The sequence below is a fragment of the Macrotis lagotis genome, chromosome 4 (genome assembly GCF_037893015.1).
Source record: "Macrotis lagotis isolate mMagLag1 chromosome 4, bilby.v1.9.chrom.fasta, whole genome shotgun sequence".
Lineage (NCBI taxonomy): Eukaryota > Metazoa > Chordata > Mammalia > Peramelemorphia > Peramelidae > Macrotis > Macrotis lagotis.
The window spans coordinates 200,275,674-200,299,690 of NC_133661.1; the positions used below are offsets into that span (position 1 = coordinate 200,275,674).

The 24,017-nt window shown below is 41.1% G+C and overlaps 1 protein-coding gene across 4 annotated transcripts in view; it reads left to right on the forward strand.

Annotated features, from left to right (window-relative positions):
- The window catches only part of PAK6 (p21 (RAC1) activated kinase 6), an 89,413-nt gene extending 65,396 nt beyond the window's left edge, over positions 1–24,017 (forward strand). For all 4 annotated transcript variants that reach the window (XM_074235096.1, XM_074235095.1, XM_074235093.1 and 1 more), the window contains exons 5-10: positions 15,880–16,380; positions 16,553–16,686; positions 17,105–17,231; positions 17,399–17,524; positions 18,468–18,602; positions 22,318–24,017. In XM_074235096.1, the coding sequence (XP_074091197.1) occupies positions 15,880–16,380; positions 16,553–16,686; positions 17,105–17,231; positions 17,399–17,524; positions 18,468–18,602; positions 22,318–22,485 (1,191 nt within the window). In that variant the 3' untranslated portion in view covers positions 22,486–24,017. The remainder of the gene's footprint in view (positions 1–15,879; positions 16,381–16,552; positions 16,687–17,104; positions 17,232–17,398; positions 17,525–18,467; positions 18,603–22,317) is intronic.

Consider the following 24,017-nt stretch of genomic DNA (forward strand, 5'->3'; position numbering starts at 1 on the left):
GGTTGGTATTCTATCTACTGAGACACCTCTCAACAAGTTATTAAACCTTGTGTTAATTTTAGATTTAGAGATTTAGAGACAAAAGTGAAATAATCTCTGCTCTCAAGGTGCTTACATTCCATTGTGGTGAGGGAAGGTAGGAAACACAGCACATGCTTACATATAAGTATATTAAACAGGAAATGATGGGGAAGACTATTAGCCCTAGGTGGGGGTTGAAGAATCAGGAAAAGTCTCATGAAGTGATCTCCGGACTGACTCTGAAAGGAGACTAGGGATTTTTATAATCAAGAGAAGGATAAGGGATGAACTGTGCAAAGGTGTGGAGGTGGGAAATGGATATGAGGAAGTACTAAAAGACTAAAAGGTACGCTATAGGAAGAACAGTAATGGAGAGTTTTATGCTCAGGAGATGGGGGAACCTTGAAGTACTGGTCTGTTCCAGAAAGGTTCAACCAGAATAGTGTGCCTTGAAACCCCAGGACACAATCTGTAACCTTGGGGCTTTCCTAGACCTGGAACAACCTCATGGATCTCTCTGGTGATTCAGTCCCCTGAACCTCTCTACCTCCTGGCTTCCTCACCTATGAAACAGGGAGAGGAAGCATTAACTTACTGGGTCAAGTAAGATAATGTATGTAAAGTACCTCTCAGTCCATAGGATATTCATAGCTGACATTTACATAGCTCTTTGAGATTTATAAAGCACTTTACATTTATCATCTCTTTTGATCTTCACCACAGTCCCTTTATAAATGTCAGCTGTTATTATTGGTATTATTATTCTGGCTTTTTCCCTAGAAAATTCAGAGCCTGAGGGTTGGGATGTGTTATGAGAGACCTGGACGGGTTTATGGTTTATTTTGGAATACTGCAGAATTGATTTAAGGTGATGATTCCTGTCTATCTGGGAGGATTCTCAGTCCTGGCTCTGCCACTTATTATCTATATGACCACTGGATAAATCACTTAACTCCTCTAAACCCCAGTTTCCTCATCTGCAAAATGGGGGAGGGAGGGTGGATAGGTGGTGCAGTAGAAAGAGCATTGGCCCTGGAGTCAGGAGGATCTGAGTTCAAATTTGACCTCAGTCACATAATACTTACCTGTGTGACCTTAGGTAAATCATTTAACCCCAGAAATTTCCAAAAAAAAAAAAACCCAAAATGGGGGAGAGAGTTGGATTAGGTGAGCTTTGAGGTACCTTCCAGTTCTATACCTCTGATCCAAAAACATTCATCTCTAAAATTAGGGGATAGAATATATGAACTCTAGAAGACCCTTCCACAAACTGAGATTTTTAAAGGAATGGTTAATTGGGAAACCATACTGGAAACCTCCTAACTCTATGTCTTGCTGACAAGTCACAGGAAACATGCCCAGCTCTCATAATGATAAGATAGACCAGTGTTTACAGGGACCTTGCATAAGAATCAAGGGTCTCTTGGCCAGTCCAGTTGAAGGAATCCCCTTCTCATCCCCTTCTTCCTACTACCTTAGTTGGGTTCAAATTAAGAAAGAAATTCTTGACATTGGAGGCTGAGACTCACTGGTCCTGAGGAGCTTTTAAAAATAAGTCAAATTCTCCTATCCACTTTGTTCTACATTTTCAAAGTCTGACTTTTCAAGGTCATTTCCCAGACTCCTGATCACATGTTTCCAAATCAAGCATGCCCTGAGGCCAGAGTTTGTGTTTCTGCCCTCTCATAGCTAGGAAAAAGTTAGGGTCATTTTTACAATTCCAGTTGAAACCACAAAATAAAGAAGTACATGTATGAGCACATTGGATAGGATCTGAATCCAGTGGTCAGAGAGACCAAGATCTCCTGGTGGGCAGGGATTGGGCCATGGCTTTATGGAAGATTCAGAAGTTGTAGGAAGCAAGAAATGGGTAGGAAATCCTGATATGTTCTGGTTACAAGCATCTAGAACCTGATATGTGAGAGGCAGGCTAGCCTAAGCCTAGCCTTGGAATTGGGAAGACCTGGGTTTGAATTCTACCTCTGACTCATGCCAGCTGGAAGATCCCAGAAAGGCATGTATGCTCTCCAGTTTCCCAGGCAACTCTCAAGACTATAGATTATTTAACAGGTCCTAACCTGCACTGATAGAGGGAGTTTCCTCTACCAGTGGAATCACAGGTTATGTCCAAAATAAATCACTGAAGCTTCAAACAGAAGAGCAACATGGTCAGATCTGTGCCTTAGGAAAATTACTTGACAAGAGAAGGAAGGATTGAAGAGAATAGAGACTAGAAGTGGGGAGAAGAGTTAGGAGAGTATAAGAGTATAAGGGCTGTCAAGGAAAAGGGGGGTCATTAGAGCCTAATCTCCATACTGAGTGGATATGATGGGAAGGATATCAATGATGTTGTAGAGGTAGAATTGGTAGACTGGCTCCAGGGATGGAGGCAGTGAGAAAGGTCTGAACTTACAAACCTGAGTGACTCAGAGTCTGGCTCTTCATGACCACATGGGCCCAAGGTCCATGTGGTTTTTTGGCGAAGATACTAGAGCGGTTTACCATTTCCTTCTTTAATGGATTAAGGCAAACAGAAGGTGATTCCCTCAGGGTTACACAACTAGTAAGTGTCTAAGGCTGAATTTGAAGTCAGGAAGACTCTAGGTCCAGTGCTCTTATCCATTGAACCACCTAGCTGTTTCTTCCTAGTACTTATGGGGTCAAATAGAAAAATCCTGACTTCTTCCTACTTTTTCAGTACATAGTTTCTCTTTGCAAACTCTATGATCTAGTGACTCTGGTCTCATTACTGTTCTTGAACAAGATAATCTATCACCCCACTTCAAGTTTTGGTCAACTGTCCCCTGTGCCTGAAACATTTTTCCTTCATGTGTCCTCTACCTAGCTTGCTAAGCCTCAAATCTTAGTTAAAGCCCTACTTTAAAAAAAAAATCCTCAATTGCATGTAAAAAGCATTTTAGCATTCATTTTTTTAATTTGCGTTCCAAATTTTCACCCTCCCTTTCACCTCCCCCCCTTCCTTAAATGGTAAGCAATTTGAGATAGGCTATACATGTGCAATCATGAAAAAATATTCCCATATTAGTCATTTTGTGAAAGATACAAATCCAAAAGGGGAAAAATGCATGAAAAATAAAGTGAAAAATAGTGTCATTCAATCTGTATTCAGACTCCATCAGTTCTTTCTTTTTTCCTTTTCTTTTTTTTTTCTTTAAGGGAATTTGGGTTAAGTGATTTACTCAGGGCTACACAACTAGCAAGTAACTAGGGCCTTGAGGAACTCAGCTCTTCCTGACTCTAGGGTCAGTGCTCTATCCACTTCATCATCTAACTCCCCCATCAGTTCTTTCTCCTTAAGTAGCTAGTGTTTTCTGTCATAAATCCTTTGAAATTGTCTTGGAGAAAAGCTAAGTCATTCATAGCTGATCATCCTACAGTATTGTTACAATGTCCTCCTGGTTCTGCTCAAAGCCCCACCTTTTACAAGAAGTGTTTCTTCCATTCTCCCTAAATACTAGCATTTTCCCTTTGAGATTATTCCCCAGTTGATCCTGTAACTATCCTGATTCTTTGTCTGCATATTGTCTCCCCTATTTGACTGTGAGTTCCTTTCAAACAATGATTATTTTTTGCTTTCTTTGTAAGCCCTGGTGCCTGACCTGTAGGCTGACTGAATGACTTACTGCTTAGGACAACAGTGCGGACATCAACAGAAATGGGGCAATTTAGGGGAGGAGAAGATGAGGGAACGTAAAAGGAGCAAGTGAGAAGACAAGTAGTTTAATTTTTGTACTTGAGTCTAGGACATTGATAGAACATTCGGGGATGTCCAATAAGCATATGACATTGAGGTCTGGAGATCAGTGGGAAAATTAGGGGTTAGATGGAGAGTTTTGCAGTTACCAGTGTAGAGATGATAATTAAATTCATCAGAGTTTGATGAGATCACCAAGGGAGAGAATATATAAAGAAGAGAGCCCCGGGAGACAACAGAGGGCTAGGGGACCAGAGGTAGATAATGATCAAGCAAAGAGACAGCAGAGGAGAATCGGGGAGAACAGTGTCAGTCATTAGGAAGGAGAGAGTATATAAGATGAAGGGATGGTTGACATTCCTTCAGAACTTGCAGCTAAGAACTGGGGTAGGGGTGAAGAGGAAAAGGTCAATGAGTTTAAAAATTAAAAGAACTGGTTATCTTTGAGAGAGATTTCAATAGAGTAGTGGGTTTGAAAGTCAGATTGCAAGTAGGTAATAAGGAAGGGGAAGCAATGTGTGTACACAATTCTTTCTATGAGTTTGGCAATGAAAAGAAGAGATGTATTATAATGGTTTGAGAAGATTGCAAGATTAAGAGAAAAGTTGTTTTTGTTTGTTTAAATATGACTGAGACTTGACTGTGTTTGTAGCTCAGTAAAGTGGAAGCAGAGGTCACAGTGAGAGAGAGAGGCATTGGGGGCTAGAGGAGAGAAAAGAGAGATTGAATCAAATGAAATAATGTGTGCAAAAAAAACTGTGCAAACCTTAAAACACCCTAAAACATTAGCTATTATTAGCTCCCTGCAGGAAGTAGGATAAAGTCCATGAGGAAGAATAAAAGTAGCTGCCTTAAAGGCAGTTGTTTATATTAGATAAATGAATTTATTATGGACCCAGTCAGCATGGTTTGGATAGGGGGACAAAGAAGTAAAGAGCTGACCACAATGGATAGTTGAAATAGTTAACTCCAGGGTGAAGACAATGAAAGGAGGAAAGTGAAGCTAAACAATGTTAAGGTGTGAATTAATCATCCGGACTTCAGATTTCACAATCTAAGGTGCATTTAGCTGTTATAAATTTGAGTGGGGAAAGAAGCAGGGCAATCGACTGGGAGAACATAGGCAGGGGAGAAAGACTGGATGTTATAGGACAGAAGAATAACTTTGAATTTGGAATCAGAATTAATGTTCAAATCTCAATTCTGATGCTTGGTTCCTCTTTGGTCTCAGGCAGTTTGCTCTAGCTCTTGGGGTCCAGCTATAAAATGGAACTGGAGCTAATTGACTTCTAAGATCACTTCTAACTTTATGATGTACTCTTGTCCTCACTTTGCATATCTATGAAATTTTAGGGGTTAGGTCAGATGATCTCTAAGGTCCCTTCTAGTCCCAAGATTACCTTCCATCTATTCTGTATATACTGACATGTTTTCTATCCCATTAGAATGTGAGCTCCTGGAGGACAGGAACTATTTTTATCTCTTTTTTTTTTTTTTTTTTTTTTTTTACTTCCAGTACTTACCATACTGACTGACACAATGGGATATGGAATAGGCATTGAACCTATGATTTTTATTGGTATAGGCAGTTTCATCTACCATTTCAGGTTACCATCTTCTCTTCAACTTATCATCTTAGTACTGAGAGGTTTAGTAGCTAGAGAAGCTTGACTTAAACCCAGCATATAAATAAGTACTTAAAACTGACTCATGGTAAGAGAGATTTGAGTCTAGCACTTAGTATTTAAGAAATGCTACAATTCTAAAGAATGTGTGATAGAAAATACCATCCACAATCAAAGGAGGAACTATAGGCTCTGAATGCATTTGTTTTATGCCTGATGGTTTTTTTGTTTTTATTCTGATTCTTTTTTCACAATATGATTAATATGGAAATAGTTTTAACCTAGTTGTACATGTATAACCTATATTGGATTTCTATCTGGGGGGGGAGGGAGAAAAATGTGGAACTCAAAATTCTACAAAAATTGAATGTTGAAAATTATCTTTGCATGTAGTTGCAAAATAAATAAATTTATTTAATAAATGTTTATTGACAGAGCAGGGCTGATCATGTGATACTAGTAAGAGTGAAATTTTAGGGTAATTTAGGAGATTATGATCAGAAAGGGAAATTGGATAGCTTAATTACCTAGAGATGGCACAGTTAATGGTGAGACCTAAGTTATGTCCATCTCCATGAGTGACTGAGGCTATGTGGAAATGCAAATCATAGTAATTAAGAAAGTTTATCATCATTCATAGTGAAATCCCTCCAAATGTGAGGGCAGGATTTTAGATGAAGAAGTAGACTCTGAGCCCAGTGCTGAGTTCCTTGAGAAAAGGAAAACAAATGTCTGAGAGGTCAGAAGATTATATATAAGAATCTGGAAGTAGTGATAGGGTTGGAGAGAACCTCAAAGGAAAGGATGCAGAATCTGGGAGTAGCAATAGGGAATGAGGAGAACAATGCCTCCATCTGCCCAAGTGTGTGGGGTGGGGGGAATGAAAAAAGCAACAATCAACATGGAGAGGAAGGTCAGGGAAGTAATATCTTCGAGAGAGAGACAGAGAGAGAGAGAGTAAGTGAGTGTGAGTCAGGCTTCCATGAGTTCAGTATGGAAAAAGATAAGAGGTCAACAACTGGATAGTATTTATTCCTGATAGAGCAAGTTTCCTGAAGACACTATGGGAGAAGAGGACAGAAGAGGAAAGGGACTAGGAAGGCAGGATTTAAGAGTCACCCACTTCACAAATGTTAGAGATGGAAATGGAACCCAAGTGTCTTGGAGCTCTGCTTTTTTGTTGTTTAATCATCTTCAGTCATCTCTGAGTCTTCTTGACCCCATTTTAGGGTTTTCGTGGCACAAATATTGGAGGGGTTTGCCATTTCCTTCTCCAGCTCATTTTACAGATGAGACAAACAGGGTTAAGTGACTCGGCCACAGCTCTAGTATTATTTTATCCTTTTTTATGGATGAATCAAAAATTAAGTGACTTTCCCAAGATCACACTGCTGCTGGGTGGTAGACAATGAACTATCCCCCTGATCTGTTGCCTCCCAGAACAGGGTGGTTCTTTTCATTATAGCATACTGTTTATGTTGACAGATTAATATTCCCAAAGTAGGAAATGTCAGACAGCAGACTTGGAGCACAAGTCCTAGAGTTCCTCCTGACCCCACTCAGGAGGTTTCCAAGACGAGTTGTTTATTGAACTTTCTTCTTTAGTGCCATAGGGATGAGTCAGTGTTCTTTTGAATCCTTAGCCTTTGGAATTTCCTGAAACACTTCCCTAAAATGTGAAATCTTGACATTCTCTCCACCCTTTCCAGTGGATATTTAGTAAGCTATCTGCTAGTGGTCATTTGTCCCAGCCCACACAGCCTTCAAACACTAGGACTTTCTACCAACTCAAGGCCTCTCATGATATTTGGTAATATCAGTTTGCTATCTTCATCACAGAGGCACCATGAGAAAAGGACTGACCTTGGAATTGGGGAGACCCGGATTGAGGTTCTACCTCTGACACATGCAGGCAATTCTCAAAGACTCTAAGTTGCTGAACAGTAATTGATGGTCTGCCTGGGTAGAAGGAATATTTTCAACAGGAATTCCTTACACTAAAGAAATCAGAGATCTTATCTGACCCCCCAAAATTATTTTTTATATATTTTTAAAATTATAGCACAATTTCTATTCATCCTAAGTATTTGTCAGATTGAAATCAATTTTCTTAATTGATCCTCACAACCCCACTATGCGGTAGATAACCTAAGTAGAAACATCCCCATTTTTTCCAGGTAGAGAAACTAAGGCACAGAAAGGTTAAGTCAGATAACCAAAATCACCTGCTTTTAAGTGGTGGCTTCAGGACTTGAACCCAGATCTTCTGAATATGAGTCCTGTGCCTTTTCTACTTCAGTGTTCTATAGGAAGCTCTGGTGGGTCAAGGGCACACTTGATGCCTGAAACCAATCTATTTGTTATTTTGAAATTTCATTTTCTTGATTTGGCCCCAAAGCAAAAGGAAAGAGAAAGGGGAAGAGGCAAAAGCTTAGCCTACTAGGATCAACCTTAAAATAAACCTGCCCATCCTGGATGGGTAAAATTAGAACTAACATTTATCTGTTTTTCAAGGTTCATGGCAGCTAGGTGATACAATGGATAGAGTACTTGCTTTGGAGTCAGGAGGACAGGAGATCAAATCCTACCTCAGACACTTATTAGCAGTGTGACCTTGGGCAAGTCACTTAACCTTGATTGCCTCACACACACAGGGCCATCTCCAGTTGTCCTGATGGTTCTAGAGGAGAAAATGAGGCTGGTGACTTAGCACAGCACCCTCACTAAAATCCAATTCATGTGCTTATCATGGTATCACCTCCCTGATGTCCTAGAATGAAGGAAAAATGAAGGACCTCGGCGATTCCATGGTTCTCTTAATGGCATCTATGTTTAGAACATCATCTTTTTTTTCTTTTAGTTTTTGTGAGGAAATGGGGTTAAGTGACTTGCCCAAGGTCACACAGCTAGGCAATTATTAAGTATCTGAGGCAGATTTGAACTCAGGTCCTCCTGACTCCAAGGTTGGTGCTCTATCCACTGAGCCACCTAGCTGCCCCCTCTGAGCATCATCTTGAGGGGGAAAAAAAAACACTGTGAGTCTGCCTCCCATCAAAGGTCAGGTCTTCTCCAAGGAAGTACACATAGTTTCAGTGCAGATCTTTTTTTTTTTAATTTTTGCAAGGCAGTGAGGTTAAGTGGCTTGCCCAAGGCCACACAGCTAGGTAATTATTAAGTGTCTGAGATTGGATTTGAACTCAGGTACTCCTGACTCCAGGGCTGGTGCTTTATGTACTATGCCACCTAGCTGCCCCTTACTGTGATCTCTTGATCTATATTGGCTGAATAATCTTTATGGACTAGCTATTGACATTTCTTTTTTTCCTTTGTTTCTATTACATGCAAAACTAGTTTTCAAACATTCATTTTATAAGATTTTGAGTTCCACATTTTTCTACCTCCCTACTTTCCTTCCCTCCCTCCCTAAGACAGCATAGTGATCTGATATAGATTATACATGTATAATTGTGTTAAAATTAGCCATGCTGTGACAAATGAATCAGAACAAAGGGGGAAAACATAAGGAAGGAAAAGACAAAAACAAATTTTAAAAAATGAAAATAGTCTGCTTTGGTCTACATTCAGACTCATAGTTCTTCCTATGGATATGTACGGTATTTGCCATTACAAGTCTTTTGGAATTGTCTTTGGTCACCGTATTGTTGAGAAGAGCTAATAAGGCTGCCATAGTTCATCATCACACTATGTTGCTGCTGCTATATACAATGTTCTCTTGGTTCTGCACTTCAGTCAATATTTGTTCATGTAAAGTCTTTCCAGAATTTTCTGAAACACTTCTCACGATTATAGAACAAGAGTATTCTATCACATTCATTAGATGATCTGTTCAGTCATTCCCCAATTGAAGGGCATTCCTTCAATTTTCAGTTCTTTGACAACACAAAAAGAGCTGCTATAAACATTTTTTGTGCATATAAATATTTCCCTTTTTATTATCTCTTTGGGATACAGATCCTAGTAGTGATATTGTGGATCAAAGGATATGCACAGTTTTATGGACTTTTGAGCAAAGATCCAAATTGCTCTCCAGAATGGTTGAATCAATTCACAACTCCACCAACATGCATTTAATGTCCCAATTTCCCCACATTCTCTCCAATATTTATCATTTTCCTTTTCTGTCATATTAGCTAATCTGATAGATGTAAAATGGTACTTCATGGTAGTTTTAGTTTACATTTCTCTAATCAAATACTGATTTCGAGTATTTTTTTCATATGACTATAAAATTTCTTCATCTGAAAATTGTTCATATCTTTGATTATTTATCAATTGAGGAATGATTTGTATTCTTATAAATTTGACTAAATTCTCTCTATATTTTAGAAATTTATCAGAAACACTGACTGTAAAAATTGTTTCCCAGATTTCTATTTTTCTTCTAATCTTGATTGCATTGGTTTTGTTTGTCTAAAATCTTTTTAATTTAATGTAATCAAAATTATTAGGGTACTTCTTGTTCTTATTAATAAATAAGAGAAATTATATGACACAATGTAATGGAAAGCCTACTTTATATCCTAGACCTGCCTCTGACACATACTGACTGGGTGACCCTTGCATGGCTACTGAACTTTTCAATGTCTCAGGTAACTCTCTGAGACTCTAAGTTGCCAAAAAAAGGGCTGACTTGCATTGGTCAAATTTTCTCATCTAAGGATTCTCCATACAATGAAGTCACAGGTTGTCTAGTCTCAATCCTCAATTAACAAATAACTCAATTTCTTGCAGTCTGACCTCTATCATGCCATATTCCATTTCTTGAGTGAGGGAGACTCTCCTTTTCATTGTACCTGTAGCCCCACAAGTAGTCCCAGTGAGTTTTCTGAGACCCCAGCAAGCAAATTCCAAATTCAAAAAGAGAAATGTCAGAGAAGATTTTTTGAAGTAGAGAAAGGAAGGGAACCTTTCTCCTGGTGGATCTTCTTCACATCATAATTCCCCTCAAAAGAATGGTCCTTGAAGAATTTTTGGCTCAGGCTCAGATATGTTGGAAACAACTTGGAAATTACATGAACCTAGGGCTTCTAAGAAAACAAGGTTTTTTAATGACTTGGCTAAGGGACTTTGCCACAGCAAATGCTGGGAAGGATTGTTTAGACAACAGTCTAACTGATGAGATCAGACAATCTATGAAATATTCCCCAAGGACACCTGGACTTGGAATCAGGAAGATTTGGAAGACTTAACTATATGGGGGCAGCTAGGTAGGACAGTCAATAGAATTCTGGCCTGGAGCTAGGAAGACTCATCTTCCTGAGTTCAAATCCAGCTTCAGACACCTACTAGCTATGTGACTCTAGACAAGTCACTTAATACTATTTGCTGCAGTTTCCTCTTCTGTAAAATGAGCTTGAGGAGGAAATAGCAAAGTACTCTAGAATCTCTGCCAAGAAAATCCAAAAGGAGGTCACAAAGAGTTCATCCCAACTAAAAACAAAAGCAAAAAACAAATTGAAAAATGATAGACCTCTTTCCTGATCTGGAAAATGAAAATTCTAAATCTTTAATCCTATGGTTCTCATCTGAAAACTATGAATTTGGGTTCAATAGCCTCTAAGCCCTCCTTCTGGCTTGAAATCTATGATCCCTTGATCCCTTGATCCCATGCTCCTTTCTTCCACATTCTCACTGCAAATTGAGGATTAAGGATTAAAAGTCAAATCCCAGGCCAGTAATTCTACTTTCCAACCAACAATTAATTCTTGGAATCCTGGACTTCTGCATAGTGAAATTATGGAACTACCTCACATCTGGGGGAAGGGGTGTTGATTTGATGCATGTTGACTTGATCTGGCCAACATAACTCCTCTTGGATCCTGGAATAAATTTATGCCCACCCATGCAGCCTACCTCTGGGATAGGACAATATAATTTGCTTGTCTACATCATCAACAACTGAAATAGATTCAATAGATTGATAGAAAGTGAAAGGGAAAGAGATAGACAGAAAGAAACACACATATGTATATACATGATGATACAATGCAGAGATATTTTATATATATATATATGTAGATAGGTAGACGAAGATAAAGATAGTGATACAGAGATAGTGACAGAGACAGACATTATAGAGAGACAGAGCTAGAGCTGGAAATAGAGATAAAGGAACAAAGAAATAGATTTACAGAAATAGATATACATAGGTAGATGGGTACACAGATTATTTATTAAGCAATACTTTATGCTAAACACTATGTTAAGTAGTAGGAATATAAAAAAGGCAAAAAATGCTCCCAGCTCTAGAAGAGATTGTGAAGACAAGAGAGATGAAGACAGCACATAAAAGGGAAATAAAAAGGGGAGGGGGAGGGGAGAAGGGATGGGAAAAGGTCCAGGAGAGTCAGAGGAGCCTGGGAAGCTCTTGGCACATCCTCAAAATGGCAGTTCCTGGAGGAGGAATTTACCAGTGGAAGGAGGGGCCTTAGGGCTAGAGACATTTTCCAGGCAGAGAAGGCTTCTGGGATGTGATAACCATAGAATGAGGAATAGAATGAAGAGAAGGGAAGGGGTGAGCAAGACTGACTTGGATACTAAGCCGAGTACCATCCTTTTCCTGGTTTTTTTTTGCTTCCTGCTTTTTTGTAGGATCTAAGAATCATGGGATGTTGTTGTTCGTCCTTGGCTCAAAAAAGCCAAGGTCTCCCACAGCAGGTAGAACATTAGAGGGAACCATAGAAATCCCCCAGCCCCTCCATTAACAGATAAGAAAATGAAATTCCCGAGAGGTGAAATGATTGGCCCGAAATTATGCACTTGGTAGGTAAGCCAGGGCCAGAACTTGGGTCTTCTGGTACCCAGATCCAGAGTTAGTTAGATGAAAGGTTCAAGGAAGCAGTATGGTATAATGGAAAGGGCTCTGACTTTAGCTCCAGAGGAGCTGGGTTTGGATCCCAGCTCTGCCACTCACTATACTGGGGACCTTGAACAAGTTTGGGGGGCCTCAGTTTTTCTCTTCTATAAAATTTCAGGGTTGAATCAGATGTCTGAGGTCCCTTCCAGCTCTAGCTACATGCTCCAGATTCTCTGTATGCATTTGCATTTGAGGGTGGGGAGCAGCCCTGGGCAATTTCATCCAAATAAGGAAAACTGAGGCTTAGTGATGAGAAATGACTGATTTGTCCATGGTCACACAGTGAGCCCAGAGCTGCAACTCTATCTGGTTTTTTTCCATTATGCTACATTGCTCAAACCTACCTGAAGATGGATGTATACTGAAAAAAAATAAGATTTTTTTTCTAGGAGTTTTTTCTGGCTCCTTCACTGAAATGTTAATTTTAGCAGGAGCCAGGAACAACCCTCCCACAACCAGCATCCCTTCTCCCCCCACTGTCTGTCAAACCCTGGTGTAGCTCTGCAGGGAGTCAGCAGATGCTTCCAGACAGGCATCAGTTGGCAGGCTGGGGCTCCCATCTCCTCACTGTGCCCAAGCTAAGGATCTCATGGCATTGTTCAGTCAATAAACATTTATTAAGCACCTACTATTTGCCAACTACAATGTTAAGCCCTGGAAATTACAAAGAAACAAAAAAAATAGTATTTCTTCAGGAGTTCACAGTCTAATGAGGGAGACAACATACAAATAACAATATACAAACAGTATATACATTAAATGGAGAATAATTAACAGAGGAAGGCATCAGAGTAAAAGAGAATGAAAAAGGCTATCTTTAGAAAGTGGGATTTGAGGCTGAAATGAAGGAAGTGAAAGAAGTCAGGAGGCAGAGATGAGAAGAGAGAAGATTCCAGGCATGAGGGGCAGCCACTGAAAATATTCACAGCTTAAGTTTGAAACTGGGGGATCCCAAAGCCTAAGAGAGGAAGACATTGAACAGGTGGAATCCTTCATTTTGAGCCCTGGAGTGTCTGATGCTGGACCTTGAGGTCTCTGAATAAAGGTCTCAGTCCAGACTTGATTTGTAGAAGTCGGTCAACATTTCTGGGCACCTTACCCCACTTTAGGGACCAGACCAGGTTAACAAGCAGGCAAAGTAAGTAGTTGCCTACATGGTGGGATTTTGTTTTCTTTTTTGAGATAGCTATGAGAAAATCCTCTATTCCCAAAAAATGTCCTAAACTAGGACCCCAAAGAATGAAATTTCATCATTGTAATTTAATTGGTGGTCACTAGGTAGCATAGTGGATATAAATGGCTGGTCTTGTGGTCAAGAAGACCTGAGTTCAAATCCTACCTACTTAGTTCTGGTTAAGTCACTAAACCTCTTTGGGGCCCTAATTTCCTTTTTTGTAAAATACAGATTATAGAATCTCACAGGATTATTGTGAAAATGCAGCCATCAAAGCATAAATGGTAGTCATTATTCATCCTGTATTCTTTCATTCCTTATACTTTTAGAATGCAGATATTACTGGAAAGGATAATACTAACTTGCTTTTACATAGCTTTTACATACATTCTAAGGTTTACAGAACTCTTGACTCCCAACTGCCTCTATTGGAGGCAGCTAAGTGACATGGTGGATGAAATTCAGGGCCTGAAATCAGGAAGACCCAAGTTCAAATTTGACTTCAGACATTCAGACAGCTGTGTGACCCTAGGCAAGTCAGTTAACCTCTATCTGCCTTAGTTTCCTGTCTGTGAAAAGAGGAAAACAATAACGCCCAGGGTTGTTGTGGGTATCAAATGAGATAGTATTTTAAAACATTAGCACAGTGATGCTTAAATTATTTCCTTCCATTTTCCAGATTATGAGTTGTGAGCAACTTGTCCGGGGTCTCACAGGAAGCATCTGAAGTCAAAGCTGAATTCAAAGCTTCTTGTTTATGCATAGTAATATCTAACTATAACACTACTTCTTCAGTTTCTGGCTGGAGAAACAAGGGATGAGCTAGATGCGGTAAATTGTCATGCTATACAAATAGTAAGTGGTAGAACTAGGATTTGAACCCAGGTCATTACACCCCATGTTAGTCTTGGCTCTGCCTCTTCAAAAGTCCTGGATTTGGATTCTGAGGATGGACCTCAAATATCTGTTAATTTGCTCCCATATGACCATAGGTAGATCCTTGCACTTCCCATTTCCCTCTCCTCTAAAATAAGCAGGGTGAACTAAGATCCCAGGTACATGGGTTTAGAATTAGAACATCTAAACCAGCCTTCCCATTTTGAAATGAAGGGAGTGAAAGAAGCCAGGAGGTAGAGGTGAGGAGGGAGAAAATTCCAAGTGTGAGGGGCAGCCCATGAAAATGTCCAGAATCAAGAACTGGAGTTTGCAACTGGGGGACCACTTAGGTAGGTTGTGATTTCTCCAAGGATGAATCAGTAGGAAATGAACTTGGGTCTTCTGATTAGGTCCTTTACTCTGATTGCCACTTTTGTGTAGGCCTGAGACCCCAGGGTGGCAGAGAAGAACACAAGAATAAGGAGTTGCTATTGGTTCTCCCCTTTCTTCCTCCCAAAGGAGTAGAGAGAAAGACCAATCTTGGCAACAGAACAGACAGAGTAAGCCCATCACCTTCTCCTAAAGGAAGAATCCCAAGGGAAAGGTCACACTGGATCTTCCTTTCAGTTTTCCAGGCTTGCAATAATAGAATCATAGATTTAGAACTGAAAGAAACCCTAGAGACCACCATCTACAACCCTCATCATTTTACAGACATAGAAACTGAATTCCTGAGATGTTAAAGTGATTTGTCCAGGGTCAAATAGGTAGTATATAAGACAGGATTTGAACTCAACTCTTCCTGAAGCCAAGTCCATCACATCCAATTACACTACTTTGTTGTCTCTAATCACATAACTAGGAGATTGGAGTCATGTCTCTCACATGCCTTATTTAGGGCCCCTCCTACTAGCTCTGGATCACATTCCATTTTAGGTGACTGGAAACACCATTGTGTTTCCTTTCTCCCCCTAGGAGGAAAACAACTCAGAAAAAACTGGGATGAAATAAAACTCACTCCCCACTGTGACCCCAAGGACCATGTCATAAGATGTTGTCTTTCATTTTTATTTCACCTCCATGGCAGAAGATGCCAGCAGCAGCAGCAAAAGTTCAACAATCACTCAATCTGCCCTGGTTTTAAGAAAGACAAAAGTGTGTGTGTGTGTGTGTGTGTGTGTGTGTGTGTGTGTGTGTGTAGAGCCCAGATTCCCTGTGACTTGACTCCCTACAGGAGGAGGAGGGATGCTCTATCACAATGGTCTCCTGGGGTCTCAGAAAAGGAAGAAAATGGCTTTTCATTCTTTTCTCTGGAGTGGTAAGAGTTTCCACTATGCAGAGTGACTATTCAACCTCCTTATGCCAGGTCAGAATTGTGGTTTGATTACGGCACATCTGAAAGCCTTTATCTGTAGGGGCTTCTTAGTTCCATTTATCTGCCAGGTACCCTGAAGGACTCCTGAGCCTAACAGGAATGCCCAGAAGTCAAATCCGCTTCCTTGCCTTCTATTGCCCCTAAACCCAGGCTAGACAAGTCCCATTTGCTCCTGTTAAATCTCCTTCCTTTTTCTTCCTCCTTCCCTCCATCTAGCCCAATTCCCTCTTCCGACCACTACAGAAAGACTCTCCCCCAGGCCTGTCAGCCAAGACGCAGTCTTTGCTCTCTGACCAGTCCATAGGGGATTTCAATAATCCGATCGTCTCCGAAACCAGCAGCCCCCAGAAGTCCCTACGGACAGCTCCGGCAGTGGCCCCACCCCCTGGCCGCCCCTCCCCTGCCGGCTCCCCCCGAACCCGGCACCCCCAAACCAGCGCCAGCAACCTGCACCTCCCTCAGGACCCTGCGGCAACCAAGGCCCTCGTGCCAGCCGGAGAGGAGCCAGGCGTTGTAACCCATGAACAGTTCAAGGCAGCCCTAAGAATGGTGGTGGACCAAGGAGACCCCCGACTGCTGTTGGAGAGCTATGTGAAGATTGGGGAGGGCTCCACGGGCATCGTCTGCCTGGCCCGGGAGAAGCACTCTGGGCGTCAGGTGGCCGTCAAGATGATGGACCTGAGGAAACAGCAACGCCGAGAACTCCTCTTTAATGAGGTGTGGGAAGTGGGGCTGGGCACGGGGGCTGGGGTAGCCCGGAGGGATGAGAGGAAGGATTCTCTGGGGAATGAGTGGGAGTGTGATCAAGGTCGGGGACCTTCCATTAGGAAGGACCTCACTGTCAGACTATGGCTCTCACATTCAACAGTGGCACTCACTTCCTCCCCAGGTGGTGATCATGAGAGATTACCAGCATGTCAACGTGGTGGAGTTGTATAAGAGCTACCTAGTGGGTGAAGAACTGTGGGTGTTGATGGAGTTTCTGCAAGGCGGTGCCCTAACTGACATTGTGTCCCAAGTCAGGTATGTGTATAGTCCCTGGGCTCTTGACTTCCCCCACCACCCCAAACCTTCCATTTCCTAGACTCTCCATGCATGCTCATAGGCATACCCACCTCTGAAATCTCCCCATACTGTCTGATTCTTTGCTTTTGACATATAGGGAAACTGAGACTCAGTGTAAGGAAGTGACATTCTAGGGTCAGAGTGAATTTTAGTCTCTCTGCTCTAAATCCAGGTCTGAATTACTGGGCCTTGCAGTCCTGCTCTGAGGCCTGAGGGTATCTAAAGAAAAGGGGATGATTTGCAACCATGGGAGGAGAATATTGTCACAGACCATCTGACTTCAGTTGGTTCAGCCCCATTGATCAGTCTCATGGCTGCCCTCTCCTGCACGCCCCCTTAAAGCTAATCCCTCTGAGACCTTCCCTCCTACTTCCAGGCTGAACGAGGAGCAGATTGCCACTGTGAGTGAATCCGTCTTGCAAGCCCTTGCTTACCTTCACTCTCAGGGTGTCATCCATCGAGACATCAAGAGTGACTCCATCCTCCTGACCCTTGATGGAAGGGTAGGTCCCTCCTCTGACTTTCTCTATCTCAGTCTGATATACCAGGTTCCCACTTTGCTCTGCACATTTCTTGCACATTGCACCCTCTCTTCTTTTGTTGATGCCTTTCTACCTCCTAATCAACCACTCATCCCATCTTGTTCTTTCTTCTTCCTCTGCTTTATCAGGTGAAACTCTCGGACTTTGGATTCTGTGCCCAGATCAGTAAAGATGTTCCCAAAAGGAAGTCCCTGGTCGGCACTCCCTACTGGATGGCTCCAGAAGTGATCTCAAGGTCTCCATATACAACTGAGGTAACTCTTCATCCATTACTTTCTTCAGTGGGCAAAGCTTTGGATGGGGACTTGCTTTCTGAACTTTAGAAACTTCTCTACTCACAATCCTCCCACACCTTCCCTTATGTTTTGTTCCACATGTCTCTGCTTCAATTTTGGTTTCTCCCTCATGACTGCACTTTAGCTGTTGGTCATAGAATGTCCCTCATTCCTCCCCTCCCCCAAAACAAATTTTCTAGTTTTCATATAGCCATAGTCACTCCCTAATCCCTTCTAGGTTTCTTGAAAGCAGCATAGTGTAATGGATAGGACTCAGGATGTACAGTTAGAAAGACAAGTTCAAATCCTGTCTTATAACACTTGCAAACTATGTGATTTAACCTTTCTGGGCCTCAGTTTCCTCATCAGTTATAAAAAAGACTAGATTCAGTGGTCTCTTAAGTCCCAGCTCTAAATTTATAACCTTCCTCCAATCTTCATTGTTTCTCACTGGTTGTCCTAGAACTTGGCTGCTCTCTCTTATCAAATCATCTATTTATTTTTGTTAACTTTCTTTTTTAAATTAATGTATTATTTATTTTTTAACATTCCTTTTTTGTGTGTTTTGAATTCTCTCCTCCCTCCAGACCCTTCCCCATCCATTATGAAGGCAAGGAATAGTATATCAAATTTATACCTGTGAAATCATGAAGAATATGCATTCATATTAACCAGTTCTTGGTACTTTAACTAAAAGGGAAGAGAGATATAGGGTTCAAGTGTTCTCTCTCCCACTTCTTGTTTGCTCAGTTATGGTCTCTTCCCTTGGGGTCAAGTTTAAGACTCTACATGGGGTAGTCACTTACTGGGTATAAGTGGCTGATGGATGAGCTGGCTATAGGAATGTGAAGCAAAGAAAGCCTGGCCCGAGTAAGCCTCTTGCTTGTAGAGGACAGCCACTGATACCATTCTACTTCTACAGGTGGATATCTGGTCTCTGGGCATCATGGTGATTGAGATGGTGGACGGGGAACCCCCATATTTCAGTGATTCTCCAGTGCAAGCTATGAAGAGGCTCCGGGACAGTCCCCCACCCAAACTGAAAAACTCTCACAAGGTCAGTAAGTCCTTCATCTCACATGATTATGCCTTACATAACCATCTCTACCTTTAAAGGCACAGAAATCAGAGAGTTACATGAAAAGACATTTCCTTTACCCATGGCCATTCTGATTACCCAGACACTCAAGCCACATGGTTATGACCACATCTCCTAGTGTTCTACCTTCATCAGGCTCCACAACAAAGTCACTTGACTCACCTAGACCCTGAAGTTACTAATATGTCAAGGTATTAGGATGAGGGAGGAAAAAAGCCAGGCAGATAAGAGGTAAGAACCCTAGAATCTAGGAAAGATATGTTGATCCATGCCAAGGGAAATGTAGAAAAGAACTAGTACCAGTGGGAGTGAATGAATTTCAGGTTTGGAACCAGAAGATATGAGTTCAAATTCGTACCTGTGTGAATTTGGACAAATGATTTCACCTTTAGTTTCTTCATATGTGAACATCCTTGATTTTTAAGGATGTTCCCCCCTCTCAAGATCCTCCGATCCCTAGGTAGAAGGGATTTATGCATGTGGATAAATATTTCCAGTGTTCCTGTGTCACAATGTGATGGTTCCCAGACTGCATCACTCTATCTAATATCATTGCTAATTTTCAAGCCACATCTCCCCCCAAAATGAATACTTTAAACAATAACTTGACTGAGAACAATCAAATGGGAGTGAGAGGGAAAGCCTGTGGAAACAGAGTAGGATTAATATAATATAAAGAACACGGCTAATCACAGGAACAAAGTGCTGACTTAAAAGATAAAAGGGGTAAAAATAAACAAAAGTTTTAACTTTAAATATGAATGGATTAAACCCAATAAAACCAAAGGAAATGTCAAATTGGTTAAGAAAACAAAACCAAGCAATTTGATACATACAGGAAATATGCCCCCCCAAAAACAGACCTTTTTTATTCTTTTTTTTTTTTAGATTTTGCAAGGCAGTGGGGTTAAGTGGCTTGCCCAAGGCCACACAGCTAGGTAATTATTAAGTGTCTGAGGCCGGATTTGAACCCAGGTATTCCTGACTCCGGGGCCAGTGCTTTATCCACTACGCCACCTAATCGCCCCAAAACAGACCTTTTTGAACAAAATTCATATTAGTATCATCCAGTAATTTACACTTGCTCACCTAGGAAATACGACTGCGATGCTACACTGACACCTGGTGACCAAAAGAAGAAATGTCAGAAGTTGTACTGAGCTACTTAGATAAAAAGAAAGACAATGGGGGGGGGGACCCGGAAAGGAGGGATCCTAGCCAATAATGAATGTTGGCCCTGCCCCAGAATGCCAGGACAGAAGCACCATGAGGTATCTTCTAAGATGACTGACCATATAGTATTTCTTAGTTCTTGGACTCACTCATTGCTGGCTTCCAGGATTTCCGATATCTTAAAACAAGCCTCTTTCTTTAGAAGTTAAAGAGGTTTAGTTTTAAGAGGTATCATATCATTGTTCTAGGTTGAATTATAATTAATCTTATATATAGGTTATATTTTACACTTTCAGAAATATTTTCATTATCTTATCATTCATCTTTACCTTGTAAAGTTAGCAAGATAAATATTGTATTCTTTCTCCCATTTTATAGATTAGAGACAGAATCAGAGACAGACAGACAAAAAGATAGAGAGACAGAGAGTCTCAAAAGATTATGTAACAGGGGGCGGCTAGGTGGTGCAGTGGATAGAGAACTGGCCTTGGAGTCAGGAGTACCTGAGTTCAAATCCGGCCTCAGACACTTAATAATTACCTAGCTGTGTGGCCTTGGGCAAGCCACTTAACCCCACTGCCTTGCAAAATCTAAAAAAAAAAAAAAAAAAAAAAAAAGATTATGTAACATAACCAAATCCAAGTCTAGAAATTCAGTCTCCTGATTCCTAGTACCTTTATAGTGCCATTTCCACTATACCATACTGTCTTTGTCAATCAATGGGATGGCTGAGTCTGTCTCTGGGGAGAAGGAAGATTTGTAACCCAGATTCCCATAGCTCCAGATTTCTTGATTCTGTTTTTAGCAAAGGGCTCAACACTTTCTTCAAAGCTGGCCTATTGCCCAGAAGATTCTGTATTGCCTGAATATAGGTAGTAATTCCCATCCTCCTCGAAATCTGACTTTTCTGAAGATTGTATCTTATAATCACCCTTCAGATAGTTCTTGGCATTCAATAAATGGTAAGAGATTACTGAATTGTTTATTTGACTTGGGAAAAAAGTAAAAGAAAAGGCATAGGCTTATAGCTCTAAAAGTAGAAGGGAACTTCCCCATCTAATTCTTTCCCTCTCTACCCTCTATTTCACAGGGGAAAAAAAAATGAGGTAATTTATTCAAGGTCATCCAGATAGTAAGTGACAGAGGGTGGGATTAGAACCCAGACCCTCTGACTCCAGAATCATTGCTCTGACCCCTGTGCCAGAGTCAGAACAAGGAGGTTCTGTCCCTGTCAGTAAAATATTTCAAACATTTCAAATAAAGATATATCCTTATGACAATTTGGTGTAAATTTTTAGTGAATATCTTTGGTATTTTCTTTTTTCCTTTTAATGTGATGTCATTTTAAGGGTGCAGTTTATAGTCAAAACAGTATGGTTATCCATATAAGCTACTGGGCTTGAGCCTCAGAAACAAGGAAGTAGAAACTGTGAAACCATGTCTTAATAAGGAAGACAAACTATGAAAAACTGAATGTAAAACTGAATGTAAAACCACTTTGAAGGGAAGAGAATAAGTATTTATAAAGATCCTGTTATGGCCCAGGCACTTTCTCTAAGTGCTTTTACAAATATTACTTCATTTGATCCTTGCAACAACTCTGGGAGGTAGGTGCTATTCTTATTCTATTTTACAGTTGAAGAAACTGAGGCAAATGAGGCTGAAATTGCCCAGAGTCACACATTTAGGAAGTCTGTGAGGTTGGATTAGAACTTTACTCTTCCTGACTTCAAGGCCAGCAATCCATTGTACTATTTGCTATCTTTGAAAACTAGGTTCAAAGGGCTGCTAGGTGGCACAGTGGATAGAGCACCGGCCCTGCAGTCAGGAGGTCCTGAATTTAAATCTGGTATCAGACACTTAATAATTATCTAGCTGTGTAATCTTAACCCCATTGCCTCGAAAAGAAAAAAATAGGAAAATAAGTTTATTTGACTCATTTAACTCTAATTGTAGTCTAATTTCCTAGTATGAGAACTATCCTCTTTCTTTTTTGTTTTGTTTTTTTTTTGTTTTTTAGTTTTTTGCAAGGCAAATGGGGTTAAGTGGCTTGCCCAAGGCCACACAGCTAGGTAATTATTAAGTGTCTGAGATCAGATTTGAACCCAGGTACTCCCGATTCCAGGGCCGGTGTTTTATCCACTGCGCCACCTAGTTGCTCCGAACTCTCCTCTTTCTGACATTAATGGCAGTATTCTGTAGAAGTTGTAATGAAGTGGCACCAAAGGGCAACAAAATATTTCTCAGAAAAATAGTAGCCTCCTTGATCTGGCTCTGGTTTACCTTGATCTGATAAGCACAATGATTAAGGTCATTGACTTCAAATCCCACCTTTGCCCCTTAATATTTGTGTGACCTTGGACAAGTCACTGAACTTCCTTAAACCTTGGTTTCTTCATTTGTGAAATAGATTAGATGGTTTTTAAGATCCTTTTCCTCATGATCTACAGTCCTAAACCTGTACTTCTCAGGGCTTTCTCACTTCGTTTCCTCTTCACAGGTCTCCCCAGTACTTCGAGACTTCTTAGAGAGGATGCTGATTCGAGATCCCCTGGATCGAGCTACCGCTCAGGAGCTGCTGGACCACCCCTTCCTGCTGCAGACCGGGCTCCCTGAGTGTTTGGTGCCCCTGATTCAGCTCTACCGAAAGCGCACCTCCACCTGCTGAGTCTACTAGTAGTGTCCATCAACTTCCCTGGCCTTGCTTGGCCTGGGGCCACTGGATAGAGGAAGCACCAGCAACCTTCCAGGCAGGCTAGGAACAGTGCCTGCCTCATCTCAGTATTTTCTCCAAAGACTGAATGTGAAATGATCCCCCTACCCATCCAGTCCCATTGCCCTTCGGTCCAATATGCCAACTAGGATTTCTCCCCTTGATTCCCCTCTCTTTCTTCCCAAGAGAGATAGTGGTTGTCTTTGGGATTACTTAGACAATTCTTGGCAGGATGACATTTTGGGAATTCTCCATACATATCCAATTCTTTGTATAGAACTATTTCTGGGAAACCCCAAAGATCAGAGATCTTTGAGATCAAAGATCCAAGGCCCACCAGGCTCCAAGGTGAGAGCCACGTCTTCCTAACTTTATCTTCATGTGGGGACTTAAGAATATTACCCCCCCAAACTATGTGCCCTAGTCCACCAAACATAAATCATGTGTTGGAACTTGTTTGGGGAAAGGTTTTATAACTGTTTCCTTCTTTTGTACCCAGCTAAAATGCATGGATATCCTACCTAAATCTATTTTTCTGGCTCTGCATACATCATCCCCTATAATCTGGGTGCTGCTCTGGCTTTGGGCCAGAAATAGAATCAACCATCAGCTGAAAACAAAATATTTTCCATAGGAAACTTTGTCTCAGGAGAGAATGTCCTCTGTAACAAAGGGATGACACACTCTCTCTCTAAGAGTTAGAGAAAGTATTCAGGGAGCTTTGGGCTTTAGCTAGATCCCAAAGCCAGGTTCAATAATACCAGCCCCATCCTCATTCTCAAACACTTTAGTTCCCAAGGGACTTCTTCCTCTTTGTCTCCCATCATTTACTTCCAAATGAGATTCCTAGCACATCTGTATTTAAGACTAGTGGAGGCTAGGTGACTCAACTTTTGAGGTCCTTTCAGAAGTTTGCCATCCTATTTCTGGAGGACTGGCAGACTTCAGAAGGCCAGAGCCAAGAGTGGGCAGAAAGGAATGGTCAGATAACTGGAACTTAGTTTTTTACCTGTGAATTTCACAAATGGAACCCTTTCCCTCACCCCATCATCCCAGGTAAATAAATTATCATGGTTCAAGGCCTTCAAGGTCTCATTTCAGGACCTCATGAAAACCATCCCAGGGGAGAGATTCTCAGAACAATTTTACTTTCATCTGTTTCCTTAGGCACTTCAATTCAAATCAGCAAATACTAATGCAGCACTTCCTCTGCCTAGGGAATAATACTGGGCTAGGAGCTCTCACCATCAGGGCTGTTGAAGGCAGAGAGCTCCAAGAAACAGTTTTGTCAGATCCTTCCCCATCCCAGAAGGAATTTTATGATCCAGTGTTTCCCAATACCCTTTTGGGCAAGATGGCAAAGTTCTTTTTTTAAAGGTCAGAATTGGAAACTGATCATCCTTCCTAGAGAACTTTTGTGAATTGTTTGCACTTGTTTCCTGTTTTAAATTAAAAATGAGTGTTCTTAAGTTCAAAGCTTGTGATCT